Source organism: Leptodactylus fuscus, chromosome 3, assembly GCF_031893055.1.
Source record: "Leptodactylus fuscus isolate aLepFus1 chromosome 3, aLepFus1.hap2, whole genome shotgun sequence".
Classification (NCBI taxonomy): domain Eukaryota; kingdom Metazoa; phylum Chordata; class Amphibia; order Anura; family Leptodactylidae; genus Leptodactylus; species Leptodactylus fuscus.
Window position 1 is genome coordinate 3,052,973 of NC_134267.1, and position 19,346 is coordinate 3,072,318.

Here is a 19,346-nt window from a genome sequence, read left to right on the forward strand (position 1 = left end):
GGACGACCATATTAGATATATTAGATATCCTATGGCCGCAGTCTGTGAACGTGGGCACCCATCCTGGGCTGAGCAGAGCGGCGCTCACAATACTCGTATACACATATCAGAGTCAATGGGGTAAAGTCGCAACAGAAAACATCACCTCAATGCTGCAATGACTGAATCTGCAAAGCAGGCGGCTGTTGTATGCAATGGTCAGTAGCCCCCCTCCCCCATCACTAGCCATAACCCATCTGATCACTCACCCTGAATGGCTGGTCAGCAATAAATGGAAAAAAAGGGATTGTAGATTCCTCTTCCCCCCACTCCCCGGATACACAGGCGTTCCTGAGCAGCTGCTTATCGCTGAACTCTGTTTTCATCTCTATGGCCACATCAGCGGCCGGATCTTCGGAGTCTCCACATGTCAGCTGGATTTCAAAACTAAAAAGGGGAAAATTCACAGATCTAAGGAATGAACCTTAAAGGGGATGTCTATGACATTTTTGTCACAGCATTTACTATTGTATAAAGTCATCTTTCCAGCCCCCGCCAATATTTCCCTGGTTCCCTGCTGGTCTCTGTGTACTGGACTCCGGTGATGACAAGGCGCGCTGACATGTGACCGCTGCAGCCAATCACTGGCCATAGTGGTGACACTGCAGCCAATGATGACATGTCCTGACTGCAGCTGAGACTACTGAGACCAACAAGGGACCATGGAAGTCTATCGTATTGGTCCGGGGTTTGGTATTTTAGATGTAACGATAATCCCCTTAATAAGGGAAAATGACACCACAGATGAAATGTTTGATGTCACTGCCATTCTGTCTCCTGGGGAGATTCTTACCTGAATGAAAATTTTAAGACCAATTCTGTAAAAAAAGCATATGACAGAAATCTTAGGAATGAGCAGAATCTACTTGTCTGGACGGATCGTGCGCCTGTCCATGGAGAAGCCACATCGTAGGTCTAAATCTATCATAGGAGTCTGTAGAACTTATCCCCAGGACTGCAATCTGCCCAATAATGGACAATAAGTGGCCAATAATCCTCAATGTGTCCTCCTTGTGGTCTCTTCAGAGGTCGGACATATCTCGTCACCTGTTTAATGGATCCAATTTGTGAATGCAAGAAATATTCTAAAAATGGATGAAAATATATGTCCATCTGTAGAGTGTCGCCAATGACCCAACATATCAACATCGCCATACAGATAGATAGGTTACGGGCACCTGAATTACATGGTGTTTACCCATTGTGACTTGCTGCCTCCATGAACGTCTGGTGCTTCAGATCCACGGGCCCTTTTGGAGATGGGGGCCCTAGGCATTTGCTCAGTTTGTTCCCCCCCCCCCCTCGTAACGCCGGCTTTGATCCTAACCTATCTATCTGCAGGGATGGGTGATATGCTGGTTCTGGTGACAGTAACCTATCTATCTGCAGGACTGGGGTGATATGCTGGTTCTGGTGACAGTAACCTATCTATCTGCAGGGCTGGGGTGATATGCTGGTTCTAGTGACAGTAACCTATCTATGTGCAGGGCTGGGGTGATATACTGGGGTCTGGTGACAGTAACCTATCTATCTGCAGGGCTGGGGGGATATGCTGGTCTGGTGATAGTAACCTATCTATCTGCAGGGCTGGGGTGATATGCTGGTTCTAGTGACAGTAACCTATCTATGTGCAGGGCTGGGGTGATATACTGGGGTCTGGTGACAGTAACCTATCTATCTGCAGGGCTGGGGTGATATGCTGGTTCTGGTGACAGTAACCTATCTATCTGCAGGGCTGGGGGGATATGCTGGTTCTGGTGACAGTAACCTATCTATCTGCAGGGCTGGGGTGATATACTGGGGTCTGGTGACAGTAACCTATCTATCTGCAGGGCTGGGGTGATATGCTGGTTCTGGTGACAGTAACCTATCTATCTGCAGGGCTGGGGTGATATGCTGGTACTGGTGACAGTAACCTATCTATCTGCAGGACTGGGGTGATATGCTGGTTCTGGTGACAGTAACCTATCTATCTGCAGGGCTGGGGGGATATGCTGGTTCTGGTGACAGTAACCTATCTATCTGCAGGGCTGGGGGGATATGCTGGTTCTGGTGACAGTAACCTATCTATCTGCAGGACTGGGGTGATATGCTGGGTCTGGTGACAGTAACCTATCTATCTGCAGGGCTGGGGTGATATGCTGGGTCTGGTGACAGTAACCTATCTATCTGCAGGGCTGGGGTGATATGCTGGGTCTGGTGACAGTAACCTATCTATCTGCAGGGCTGGGGTGATATGCTGGTTCTGGTGACAGTAACCTATCTATCTGCAGGGCTGGGGTGATATGCTGGTACTGGTGACAGTAACCTATCTATCTGCAGGGCTGGGGTGATATGCTGGGTCTGGTGACAGTAACCTATCTATCTGCAGGACTGGGGTGATATGCTGGTTCTGGTGACAGTAACCTATCTATCTGCAGGGCTGGGGGGATATGCTGGTTCTGGTGACAGTAACCTATCTATCTGCAGGGCTGGGGTGATATGCTGGTTCTGGTGACAGTAACCTATCTATCTGCAGGGCTGGGGGGATATGCTGGTTCTGGTGACAGTAACCTATCTATCTGCAGGGCTGGGGTGATATACTGGGGTCTGGTGACAGTAACCTATCTATCTGCAGGGCTGGGGTGATATGCTGGTTCTGGTGACAGTAACCTATCTATCTGCAGGGTGGGGTGATATGCTGGTTCTGGTGACAGTAACCTATCTATCTGCAGGGCTGGGGTGATATGCTGGTTCTGGTGACAGTAACCTATCTATCTGCAGGGCTGGGGGGATATGCTGGTTCTGGTGACAGTAACCTATCTATCTGCAGGGCAGGGGTGATATACTGGGGTCTGGTGATAGTAACCTATCTATCTGCAGGGCTGGGGTGATATGCTGGTTCTGGTGACAGTAACCTATCTATCTGCAGGGTGGGGTGATATGCTGGTTCTGGTGACAGTAACCTATCTATCTGCAGGGCTGGGGTGATATGCTGGTTCTGGTGACAGTAACCTATCTATCTGCAGGGCTGGAGTGATATCCTGGTTCTGGTGACAGTAACCTATCTATCTGCAGGGTGGGGTGATATGCTGGTTCTGGTGACAGTAACCTATCTATCTGCAGGGCTGGGGTGATATACTGGGTCTGGTGACAGTAACCTATCTATCTGCAGGGCTGGGGTGATATGCTGGGTCTGGTGACAGTAACCTATCTATCTGCAGGGCTGGGGTGATATGCTGGTTCTGGGGACACTATCCTATCTATCTGCAGGGCTGGGGTGATATGCTGGTTCTGGTGACAGTAACCTATCTATCTGCAGGGCTGGGGTGATATGCTGGTTCTGGTGACAGTAACCTATCTATCTGCAGGGCTGGGGTGATATGCTGGTTCTGGTGACAGTAACCTATCTATCTGCAGGGCTGGGGTGATATGCTGGGTCTGGTGACAGTAACCTATCTATCTGCAGGGCTGGGGTGATATGCTGGTTCTGGTGACAGTAACCTATCTATCTGCAGGACTGGGGTGATATGCTGGTTCTGGTGACAGTAACCTATCTATCTGCAGGGCTGGGGTGATATGCTGGTTCTGGTGACAGTAACCTATCTATCTGCAGGGTTGGGGTGATATGCTGGGTCTGGTGACAGTAACCTATCTATCTGCAGGGCTGGGGTGATATGCTGGTTCTGGTGACAGTAACCTATCTATCTGCAGGGCTGGGGTGATATGCGGGTTCTGGTGACACTAACCTATCTATCTGCAGGGCTGGGGTGATATGCTGGGTCTGGTGACAGTAACCTATCTATCTGCAGGGCTGGGGTGATATGCTGGTTCTGGTGACAGTAACCTATCTATCTGCAGGGCTGGGGTGATATGCTGGGTCTGGTGACACTAACCTATCTATCTGAAGGCTAGGGTGATATGCTGGTTCTGGTGACAGTAACCTATCTATCTGCAGGGCTGGGGTGATATGCTGATTCTGGTGACAGTAACCTATCTATCTGCAGGATTGGGGTGATATGCTGGGTCTGGTGACAGTAACCTATCTATCTGCAGGGCTGGGGTGATATGCTGGTTCTGGTGACAGTAACCTATCTATCTGCAGGGCTGGGGTGATATACTGGTTCTGGTGACAGTAACCTATCTATCTGCAGGGCTGGGGTGATATGCTGGGTCTGGTGACAGTAACCTATCTATCTGCAGGGCTGGGGTGATATGCTGGTTCTGGTGACAGTAACCTATCTATCTGCAGGGCTGGGGTGATATGCTGGGTCTGGTGACAGTTACCTATCTATCTGCGGGGCTGGGGTGATATGCTGGGTCTGGTGCCGGAATTTCCATAGGTATAACTGACATGCTGCACAGAAAACATACGGACCCTATTACAGTCTGGGGGTTCATATGCTTTTATTGCTCACCGCTTTTTATTGCATTCGGTATTCCATTCGGGGGGGGGGGTATACCGAATGCAGATGTGAACCAGGCCTTATATGATTTTATAATGTGACTTGCTCGTTACACTTTAGCAGCACATTATATGGCCATATACAGGACCAGTAGAGGTGTATAGCGCTCTATAGGGGACAATCTTGGCGGCTTCTATCAGACAGTTCATTCTGCTCATTCCTGCCAGTCACAATTCACACACACAGCAGGAAGACAACAAATCAATAAAATTCTTCTGACAAAGTGTTCGCACCTCTCGGGGTTCACGCCGACGATTCCCATTATGAGGATCTTCTTCCCGGGTCTCATCCCGCCCTTTATGTGACCGCAGAAAGGAACTGTCTGGAAGAATAATGAGATTGGTTAAACAAGGACAATAAAACCTACAATATATGTTGTGTAGTATATGGCCGTACAGTATAGGGCATACAGTATAGGGCGTACAGTATAGGATGTACAGTATAGGGTGTACAGTATAGCGCCATACAGTATAGGGCGTACAGTATAGGGTGTACAGTATAGGGTGTACAGTATAGCGCCATACAGTATAGGGCGTACAGTATAGGGTGTACAGTATAGGGCGTACAGTATAGGGTGTACAGTATAGGGCCGCACTGGATAGGGCCATACAGTATAGGGCGTACAGTATAGGGTGTACAGTATAGGGTGTACAGTATAGCGCCATACAGTATAGGGCGTACAGTATAGGGTGTACAGTATAGGGCCGCACTGGATAGGGCCATACAGTATAGGGCGTACAGTGATGTCACAGTACAGGATAATACACACAGTGATGTCACAGTACAGAGATAATACACACAGTGATGTCACAGTACAGGGATAATACACACAGTGATGTCACAGTACAGGATAATACACACAGTGATGTCACAGTACAGAGATAATACACACAGTGATGTCACAGTACAGAGATAATACACACAGTGATGTCACAGTACAGAGATAATACACACAGTGATGTCACAGTACAGGATAATACACACAGTGATGTCACAGTACAAGATAATACACACAGTGATGTCACAGTACAGAGATAATACACACAGTGATGTCACAGTACAGGATAATACACACAGTGATGTCACAGTACAGAGATAATACACACAGTGATGTCACAGTACAGGATAATACACACAGTGATGTCACAGTACAGAGATAATACACACAGTGATGTCACAGTACAGAGATAATACACACAGTGATGTCACAGTACAGAGATAATACACACAGTGATGTCACAGTACAGGATAATACACACAGTGATGTCACAGTACAGGGATAATACACACAGTGATGTCACAGTACAGGATAATACACACAGTGATGTCACAGTACAGAGATAATACACACAGTGATGTCACAGTACAGAGATAATACACACAGTGATGTCACAGTACAGAGATAATACACACAGTGATGTCACAGTACAGAGATAATACACACAGTGATGTCACAGTACAGAGATAATACACACAGTGATGTCACAGTACAGAGATAATACACACAGTGATGTCACAGTACAGGATAATACACACAGTGATGTCACAGTACAGGATAATACACACAGTGATGTCACAGTACAGGATAATACACACAGTGATGTCACAGTACAGGGATAATACACACAGTGATGTCACAGTACAGGGATAATACACACAGTGATGTCACAGTACAGAGATAATACACACAGTGATGTCACAGTACAGAGATAATACACACAGTGATGTCACAGTACAGAGATAATACACACAGTGATGTCACAGTACAGAGATAATACACACAGTGATGTCACAGTACAGAGATAATACACACAGTGATGTCACAGTACAGAGATAATACACACAGTGATGTCACAGTACAGGATAATACACACAGTGATGTCACAGTACAGGATAATACACACAGTGATGTCACAGTACAGGGATAATACACACAGTGATGTCACAGTACAGAGATAATACACACAGTGATGTCACAGTACAGAGATAATACACACAGTGATGTCACAGAACAGGGATAATACACACAGTGATGTCACAGTACAGGGATAATACACACAGTGATGTCACAGTACAGGATAATACACACAGTGATGTCACAGTACAGGATAATACACACAGTGATGTCACAGTACAGGATAATACACACAGTGATGTCACAGTACAGGGATAATACACACAGTGATGTCACAGTACAGGATAATACACACAGTGATGTCACAGTACAGAGATAATACACACAGTGATGTCACAGTACAGGGATAATACACACAGTGATGTCACAGTACAGGATAATACACACAGTGATGTCACAGTACAGGATAATACACACAGTGATGTCACAGTACAGGATAATACACACAGTGATGTCACAGTACAGAGATAATACACACAGTGATGTCACAGTACAGGATAATACACACAGTGATGTCACAGTACAGGATAATACACACAGTGATGTCACAGTACAGGATAATACACACAGTGATGTCACAGTACAGGATAATACACACAGTGATGTCACAGTACAGAGATAATACACACAGTGATGTCACAGTACAGAGATAATACACACAGTGATGTCACAGTACAGAGATAATACACACAGTGATGTCACAGTACAGGATAATACACACAGTGATGTCACAGTACAGAGATAATACACACAGTGATGTCACAGTACAGGATAATACACACAGTGATGTCACAGTACAGGGATAATACACACAGTGATGTCACAGTACAGAGATAATACACACAGTGATGTCACAGTACAGGATAATACACACAGTGATGTCACAGTACAGTATAATACACACAGTGATGTCACAGTGCAGAGATAATACACACAGTGATGTCACAGTACAGGATAATACAGACAGTGATGTCACAGTACAGGGATAATACAGACAGTGATGTCACAGTACAGAGATAATACACACAGTGATGTCACAGTACAGAGATAATACACACAGTGATGTCACAGTACAGAGATAATACACACAGTGATGTCACAGTACAGAGATAATACACACAGTGATGTCACAGTACAGGATAATACACACAGTGATGTCACAGTACAGAGATAATACACACAGTGATGTCACAGTACAGAGATAATACACACAGTGATGTCACAGTACAGGATAATACACACAGTGATGTCACAGTACAGAGATAATACACACAGTGATGTCACAGTACAGGGATAATACACACAGTGATGTCACAGTACAGAGATAATACACACAGTGATGTCACAGTACAGGATAATACACACAGTGATGTCACAGTACAGATATAATACACACAGTGATGTCACAGTACAGGATAATACACACAGTGATGTCACAGTACAGATATAATACACACAGTGATGTCACAGTACAGGATAATACACACAGTGACGTCACAGTACAGGATAATACACACAGTGATGTCACAGTACAGGAATAATACACACAGTGATGTCACAGTACAGAGATAATACACACAGTGATGTCACAGTACAGAGATAATACACACAGTGATGTCACAGTACAGGGATAATACACACAGTGATGTCACAGTACAGAGATAATACACACAGTGATGTCACAGTACAGAGATAATACACACAGTGATGTCACAGTACAGGATAATACACACAGTGATGTCACAGTACAGGATAATACACACAGTGATGTCACAGTACAGGATAATACACACAGTGATGTCACAGTACAGGATAATACACACAGTGATGTCACAGTACAGGATAATACACACAGTGATGTCACAGTACAGAGATAATACACACAGTGATGTCACAGTACAGAGATAATACACACAGTGATGTCACAGTACAGGGATAATACACACAGTGATGTCACAGTACAGGGATAATACACACAGTGATGTCACAGTACAGAGATAATACACACAGTGATGTCACAGTACAGGGATAATACACACAGTGATGTCACAGTACAGGATAATACACACAGTGATGTCACAGTACAGGATAATACACACAGTGATGTCACAGTACAGGGATAATACACACAGTGATGTCACAGTACAGGAATAATACACACAGTGATGTCACAGTACAGAGATAATACACACAGTGATGTCACAGTACAGAAATAATACACACAGTGATGTCACAGTACAGGGATAATACACACAGTGATGTCACAGTACAGGGATAATACACACAGTGATGTCACAGTACAGGATAATACACACAGTGATGTCACAGTACAGGATAATACACACAGTGATGTCACAGTACAGAGATAATACACACAGTGATGTCACAGTACAGGATAATACACACAGTGATGTCACAGTACAGAGATAATACACACAGTGATGTCACAGTACAGGATAATACACACAGTGATGTCACAGTACAGAGATAATACACACAGTGATGTCACAGTACAGGATAATACTCACAGTGATGTCACAGTACAGGATAATACACACAGTGATGTCACAGTACAGGATAATATACACAGTGATGTCACAGTACAGGATAATACACACAGTGATGTCACAGTACAGAGATAATACACACAGTGATGTCACAGTACAGGATAATACACACAGTGATGTCACAGTACAGAGATAATACACACAGTGATGTCACAGTACAGGATAATACACACAGTGATGTCACAGTACAGAGATAATACACACAGTGATGTCACAGTACAGGATAATACTCACAGTGATGTCACAGTACAGGATAATACACACAGTGATGTCACAGTACAGGATAATACACACAGTGATGTCACAGTACAGGGATAATACTCACAGTGATGTCACAGTACAGGATAATACACACAGTGATGTCACAGTACAGGGATAATACACACAGTGATGTCACAGTACAGAGATAATACACACAGTGATGTCACAGTACAGAGATAATACACACAGTGATGTCACAGTACAGGGATAATACACACAGTGATGTCACAGTACAGGATAATACACACAGTGATGTCACAGTACAGGGATAATATACACAGTGATGTCACAGTACAGGGATAATACACACAGTGATGTCACAGTACAGAGATAATACACACAGTGATGTCACAGTACAGAGATAATACACACAGTGATGTCACAGTACAGAGATAATACACACAGTGATGTCACAGTACAGGATAATACACACAGTGATGTCACAGTACAGGGATAATACACACAGTGATGTCACAGTACAGAGATAATACACACAGTGATGTCACAGTACAGAGATAATACACACAGTGATGTCACAGTACAGGATAATACACACAGTGATGTCACAGTACAGGGATAATACACACAGTGATGTCACAGTACAGGATAATACACACAGTGATGTCACAGTACAGAGATAATACACACAGTGATGTCACAGTACAGGATAATACTCACAGTGATGTCACAGTACAGGGATAATACACACAGTGATGTCACAGTACAGGATAATACACACAGTGATGTCACAGTACAGGGATAATACTCACAGTGATGTCACAGTACAGGATAATACACACAGTGATGTCACAGTACAGGGATAATGCACACAGTGATGTCACAGTACAGAGATAATACACACAGTGATGTCACAGTACAGGGATAATACACACAGTGATGTCACAGTACAGGATAATACACACAGTGATGTCACAGTACAGAGATAATACACACAGTGATGTCACAGTACAGGATAATACACACAGTGATGTCACAGTACAGGATAATACACACAGTGATGTCACAGTACAGGATAAAACACACAGTGATGTCACAGTACAGGATAATACACACAGTGATGTCACAGTACAGGATAATACACACAGTGATGTCACAGTACAGGATAATACACACAGTGATGTCACAGTACAGGATAATACACACAGTGATGTCACAGTACAGGATAATACACACAGTGATGTCACAGTACAGGATAATACACACAGTGATGTCACAGTACAGGATAATACACACAGTGATGTCACAGTACAGGATAATACACACAGTGATGTCACAGTACAGAGATAATACACACAGTGATGTCACAGTACATGGATAATACACACAGTGATGTAACAGTACAGGATAATACACACAGTGATGTCACAGTACAGGGATAATACACACAGTGATGTCACAGTACAGAGATAATACACACAGTGATGTCACAGTACAGGATAATACACACAGTGATGTCACAGTACAGAGATAATACACACAGTGATGTCACAGTACAGGATAATACACACAGTGATGTCACAGTACAGGGATAATACACACAGTGATGTCACAGTACAGGATAATACACACAGTGATGTCACAGTACAGGAATAATACACACAGTGATGTCACAGTACAGAGATAATACACACAGTGATGTCACAGTACAGAGATAATACACACAGTGATGTCACAGTACAGGATAATACACACAGTGATGTCACAGTACAGAGATAATACACACAGTGATGTCACAGTACAGGATAATACACACAGTGATGTCACAGTACAGGATAATACACACAGTGATGTCACAGTACAGGATAATACACACAGTGATGTCACAGTACAGAGATAATACACACAGTGATGTCACAGTACAGAGATAATACACACAGTGATGTCACAGTACAGAGATAATACACACAGTGATGTCACAGTACAGAGATAATACACACAGTGATGTCACAGTACAGGATAATACACACAGTGATGTCACAGTACAGGATAATACACACAGTGATGTCACAGTACAGGGTAATACACACAGTGATGTCACAGTACAGAGATAATACACACAGTGATGTCACAGTACAGGATAATACACACAGTGATGTCACAGTACAGGATAATACACACAGTGATGTCACAGTACAGGATAATACACACAGTGATGTCACAGTACAGGATAATACACACAGTGATGTCACAGTACAGAGATAATACACACAGTGATGTCACAGTACAGAGATAATACACACAGTGATGTCACAGTACAGAGATAATACACACAGTGATGTCACAGTACAGAGATAATACACACAGTGATGTCACAGTACAGAGATAATACACACAGTGATGTCACAGTACAGGATAATACACACAGTGATGTCACAGTACAGGATAATACACACAGTGATGTCACAGTACAGGATAATACACACAGTGATGTCACAGTACAGAGATAATACACACAGTGATGTCACAGTACAGGATAATACACACAGTGATGTCACAGTACAGGATAATACACACAGTGATGTCACAGTACAGGATAATACACACAGTGATGTCACAGTACATGGATAATACACACAGTGATGTCACAGTACAGGATAATACACACAGTGATGTCACAGTACAGAGATAATACACACAGTGATATCACAGTACAGGATAATACACACAGTGATGTCACAGTACAGGATAATACACACAGTGATGTCACAGTACAGGGATAATACACACAGTGATGTCACAGTACAGGATAATACACACAGTGATGTCACAGTACAGGGATAATACACACAGTGATGTCACAGTACAGAGATAATACACACAGTGATGTCACAGTACAGGGATAATACACACAGTGATGTCACAGTACAGAGATAATACACACATTGATGTCACAGTACAGAGATAATACACACAGTGATGTCACAGTACAGGGATAATACACACAGTGATGTCACAGTACAGAGATAATACACACAGTGATGTCACAGTACAGGATAATACACACAGTGATGTCACAGTACAGGATAATACACACAGTGATGTCACAGTACAGAGATAATACACACAGTGATGTCACAGTACAGGGATAATACACACAGTGATGTCACAGTACAGGGATAATACACACAGTGATGTCACAGTACAGGATAATACACACAGTGATGTCACAGTACAGGATAATACACACAGTGATGTCACAGTACAGGATAATACACACAGTGATGTCACAGTACAGGATAATACACACAGTGATGTCACAGTACAGGATAATACACACAGTGATGTCACAGTACAGGATAATACACACAGTGATTTCACAGTACAGGATAATACACACAGTGATGTCACAGTACAGGATAATACACACAGTGATGTCACAGTACAGAGATAATACACACAGTGATGTCACAGTACAGAGATAATACACACAGTGATGTCACAGTACAGGGATAATACACACAGTGATGTCACAGTACAGGATAATACACACAGTGATGTCACAGTACAGGGATAATACACACAGTGATGTCACAGTACAGGGATAATACACACAGTGATGTCACAGTACAGGATAATACACACAGTGATGTCACAGTACAGAGATAATACACACAGTGATGTCACAGTACAGGATAATACACACAGTGATGTCACAGTACAGGATAATACACACAGTGATGTACAGAGATAATACACACAGTGATGTCACAGTACAGGGATAATACACACAGTGATGTCACAGTACAGGATAATACACACAGTGATGTCACAGTACAGGATAATACACACAGTGATGTCACAGTACAGGATAATACACACAGTGATGTCACAGTACAGAGATAATACACACAGTGATGTCACAGTACAGGATAATACACACAGTGATGTCACAGTACAGGATAATACACACAGTGATGTCACAGTACAGGATAATACACACAGTGATGTCACAGTACAGGGATAATACACACAGTGATGTCACAGTACAGGATAATACACACAGTGATGTCACAGTACAGGATAATACACACAGTGATGTCACAGTACAGGATAATACACACAGTGATGTCACAGTACAGGATAATACACACAGTGATGTCACAGTACAGAGATAATACACACAGTGATGTCACAGTACAGGATAATACACACAGTGATGTCACAGTACAGGATAATACACACAGTGATGTCACAGTACAGGATAATACACACAGTGATGTCACAGTACAGAGATAATACACACAGTGATGTCACAGTACAGGATAATACACACAGTGATGTCACAGTACAGAGATAATACACACAGTGATGTCACAGTACAGGATAATACACACAGTGATGTCACAGTACAGGATAATACACACAGTGATGTCACAGTACAGGATAATACACACAGTGATGTCACAGTACAGGGATAATACACACAGTGATGTCACAGTACAGGATAATACACACAGTGATGTCACAGTACAGGATAATACACACAGTGATGTCACAGTACAGGATAATACACACAGTGATGTCACAGTACAGAGATAATACACACAGTGATGTCACAGTACAGGATAATACACACAGTGATGTCACAGTACAGGATAATACACACAGTGATGTCACAGTACAGGATAATACACACAGTGATGTCACAGTACAGAGATAATACACACAGTGATGTCACAGTACAGAGATAATACACACAGTGATGTCACAGTACAGGATAATACACACAGTGATGTCACAGTACAGAGATAATACACACAGTGATGTCACAGTACAGGATAATACACACAGTGATGTCACAGTACAGGATAATACACACAGTGATGTCACAGTACAGAGATAATACACACAGTGATGTCACAGTACAGGATAATACACACAGTGATGTCACAGTACAGGATAATACACACAGTGATGTCACAGTACAGGATAATACACACAGTGATGTCACAGTACAGGATAATACACACAGTGATGTCACAGTACAGGATAATACACACAGTGATGTCACAGTACAGGATAATACACACAGTGATGTCACAGTACAGGATAATACACACAGTGATGTCACAGTACAGGATAATACACACAGTGATGTCACAGTACAGAGATAATACACACAGTGATGTCACAGTACAGGATAATACACACAGTGATGTCACAGTACAGAGATAATACACACAGTGATGTCACAGTACAGGATAATACACACAGTGATGTCACAGTAACAACAGGATAATACACACAGTGATGTCAACACACAGTGATACAGTACAGGATAATACACACAGTGATGTCACAGTACAGGGATAATACACACAGTGATGTCACAGTACAGGATAATACACACAGTGATGTCACAGTACAGGATAATACACACAGTGATGTCACAGTACAGAGATAATACACACAGTGATGTCACAGTACAGGATAATACACACAGTGATGTCACAATCACAGGATACAGTAGAGCAGTGGTCAGTCATGGATGCGAGGAACAGTGATGTAGTAAGGTAATCACACAGTGGTGTCACAGTAGAATTCACACAGTGATGTCACAGATAACAGAGATAATACACACAGTGATGTACAGACAAAACACAGTGTGTCACAGTAGATAATACACACAGTGATGTCACAGTACAGGATATACACACAGGATTCGTACAGATATACAAGTGATTAAGTACAGGATATACACACAGTGAGTCAGTACAGAATAACACACAGTGATGTCACAGTCACAGGTTTACACAGTGATGTAAGAGGGGCTGGTTTGTATGGTCGCTCGTGTACAGGATAATACACACAGTGATGTCACAGTACAGGATAATACACACAAATTACAGCACAGTGATGTCACAGTACAGGATAATACACAGATGTCACAGTACGTGATGTACACAGTGATGTCACAAGGATAATACACACAGTGATGTCACAGTACAGGGATAATACACACAGTGATGTCACAGTACAGGATAGATATACACACAGTGATGTCACAGTACAGGATAATACACACAGTGATGTCACAGTACAGATAAACAGTGTCAGTACAGGATAACACAGTGATGTCACAGTACAGGATAATACACACAGTGATGTCACAGTACAGGATAAGTATGTCACTACAAGTGATAGTCACAGTGATGTCAAGGATAATACACACAGTGATGTCACAGTACAGGATAATACACAGAAGTGATAGTCACACAGTGATATACACAGTGTGTAACAGAAGGATAATACACACAGTGATGTCACAGTACAGAGAATAGTGATGTCACAGTACAGATGTCACAGTACAGTGATGTCACATACAGATAATACACACAGTGATGTCACGTACAGGATAATACACACAGATGTCAGATAGTACACAGTATCAGATACAGAATACACACAGTGATGTCACAGTACAGGATAATACACACAGTGATGTCACAGTACAGGATAATACACACAGTGATGTCACAGTACAGGATACACCAGGATCACAGTACAGGATGACACCAGTGATGTCACACAGTACAGGAAGTAAGGATATACACACAGTGATGTCACAGTACAGATAATACAAGTGATCAGTACAGATAATACACACAGTGATGTCACAGTACAGGATAATACACACAGTGATGTCACAGTACAGAGATAATACACACAGAAGTGATGTCACAGTACAGGGATAATACACACAGTGATGTCACAGTACATAGATATTACACACAGTGATGTCACAGTAAGGATAATACACACAGTGATGTCACAGTACAGGATAATACACACAGTGATGTCACAGTACAGGATAATACACACAGTGATGTCACAGTACAGGATAATACACACAGTGATGTCACAGTACAGGATAATACACACAGTGATGTCACAGTACAGGATAATACACACAGTGATGTCACAGTACAGAGATAATACACACAGTGATGTCACAGTACAGGATAATACACACAGTGATGTCACAGTACAGAGATAATACACACAGTGATGTCACAGTACAGGATAATACACACAGTGATGTCACAGTACAGGATAATACACACAGTGATGTCACAGTACAGGATAATACACACAGTGATGTCACAGTACAGGATAATACACACAGTGATGTCACAGTACAGGATAATACACACAGTGATGTCACAGTACAGGATAATACACACAGTGATGTCACAGTACAGGATAATACACACAGTGATGTCACAGTACAGGATAATACACACAGTGATGTCACAGTACAGGATAATACACACAGTGATGTCACAGTACAGAGATAATACACACAGTGATGTCACAGTACAGGATAATACACACAGTGATGTCACAGTACAGGATAATACACACAGTGATGTCACAGTACAGGATAATACACACAGTGATGTCACAGTACAGAGATAATACACACAGTGATGTCACAGTACAGGATAATACACACAGTGATGTCACAGTACAGGATAATACACACAGTGATGTCACAGTACAGGATAATACACACAGTGATGTCACAGTACAGGATAATACACACAGTGATGTCACAGTACAGGATAATACACACAGTGATGTCACAGTACAGGGATAATACACACAGTGATGTCACAGTACAGGATAATACACACAGTGATGTCACAGTACAGGATAATACACACAGTGATGTCACAGTACAGGATAATACACACAGTGATGTCACAGTACAGAGATAATACACACAGTGATGTCACAGTACAGGATAATACACACAGTGATGTCACAGTACAGGATAATACACACAGTGATGTCACAGTACAGAGATAATACACACAGTGATGTCACAGTACAGGATAATACACACAGTGATGTCACAGTACAGGATAATACACACAGTGATGTCACAGTACAGAGATAATACACACAGTGATGTCACAGTACAGGATAATACACACAGTGATGTCACAGTACAGAGATAATACACACAGTGATGTCACAGTACAGAGATAATACACACAGTGATGTCACAGTACAGGATAATACACACAGTGATGTCACAGTACAGGGATAATACACACAGTGATGTCACAGTACAGGATAATACACACAGTGATGTCACAGTACAGGATAATACACACAGTGATGTCACAGTACAGGATAATACACACAGTGATGTCACAGTACAGAGATAATACACACAGTGATGTCACAGTACAGAGATAATACACACAGTGATGTCACAGTACAGGATAATACACACAGTGATGTCACAGTACAGGATAATACACACAGTGATGTCACAGTACAGGATAATACACACAGTGATGTCACAGTACAGGATAATACACACAGTGATGTCACAGTACAGGATAATACACACAGTGATGTCACAGTACAGGATAATACACACAGTGATGTCACAGTACAGAGATAATACACACAGTGATGTCACAGTACAGGATAATACACACAGTGATGTCACAGTACAGGATAATACACACAGTGATGTCACAGTACAGGATAATACACACAGTGATGTCACAGTACAGAGATAATACACACAGTGATGTCACAGTACAGGATAATACACACAGTGATGTCACAGTACAGAGATAATACACACAGTGATGTCACAGTACAGGATAATACACACAGTGATGTCACAGTACAGGACAATACACACAGTGCTGTCACAGTACAGGATAATACACACAGTGATGTCACAGTACAGGGATAATACACACAGTGATGTCACAGTACAGGATAATACACACAGTGATGTCACAGTACAGGATAATACACACAGTGATGTCACAGTACAGGATAATACACACAGTGATGTCACAGTACAGAGATAATACACACAGTGATGTCACAGTACAGAGATAATACACACAGTGATGTCACAGTACAGGATAATACACACAGTGATGTCACAGTACAGGATAATACACACAGTGATGTCACAGTACAGGATAATACACACAGTGATGTCACAGTACAGAGATAATACACACAGTGATGTCACAGTACAGGATAATACATACAGTGATGTCACAGTACAGGATAATACACACAGTGATGTCACAGTACAGAGATAATACACACAGTGATGTCACAGTACAGGATAATACACACAGTGATGTCACAGTACAGGATAATACACACAATGATGTCACAGTACAGGGATAATACACACAGTGATGTCACAGTACAGGATAATACACACAGTGATGTCACAGTACAGAGATAATACACACAGTGATGTCACAGTACAGGATAATACACACAGTGATGTCACAGTACAGGATAATACACACAGTGATGTCACAGTACAGAGATAATACACACAGTGATGTCACAATACAGAGATAATACACACAGTGATGTCACAGTACAGGATAATACACACAGTGATGTCACAGTACAGGACAATACACACAGTGCTGTCACAGTACAGGATAATACACACAGTGATGTCACAGTACAGGATAATACACACAGTGATGTCACAGTACAGGATAATACACACAGTGATGTCACAGTACAGGGATAATACACACAGTGATGTCACAGTACAGAGATAATACACACAGTGATGTCACAGTACAGGATAATACACACAGTGATGTCACAGTACAGAGATAATACACACAGTGATGTCACAGTACAGGATAATACACACAGTGATGTCACAGTACAGGATAATACACACAGTGATGTCACAGTACAGAGATAATACACACAGTGATGTCACAGTACAGGATAATACACACAGTGATGTCACAGTACAGAGATAATACACACAGTGATGTCACAGTACAGGATAATACACACAGTGATGTCACAGTACAGGGATAATACACACAGTGATGTCACAGTACAGAGATAATACACACAGTGATGTCACAGTACAGGATAATACACACAGTGATGTCACAGTACAGAGATAATACACACAGTGATGTCACAGTACAGGATAATACACACAGTGATGTCACAGTACAGGATAATACACACAGTGATGTCACAGTACAGAGATAATACACACAGTGATGTCACAGTACAGGATAATACACACAGTGATGTCACAGTACAGGGATAATACACACA

The 19,346-nt window shown here is 42.3% G+C and overlaps 1 protein-coding gene across 1 annotated transcript in view; it reads right to left on the reverse strand.

Moving 5' to 3' along the window:
- The window catches only part of LGALSL (galectin like), a 38,670-nt gene that overhangs the window by 6,654 nt on the left and 12,670 nt on the right, over positions 1 to 19,346 (reverse strand). Inside the window, exons 3-4 of the mRNA XM_075266473.1 lie at positions 4,718 to 4,806; positions 249 to 426 (exon numbers count right to left, since the gene is read on the reverse strand). Coding sequence (XP_075122574.1) covers positions 249 to 426; positions 4,718 to 4,806 — 267 coding nt within the window. The remainder of the gene's footprint in view (positions 1 to 248; positions 427 to 4,717; positions 4,807 to 19,346) is intronic.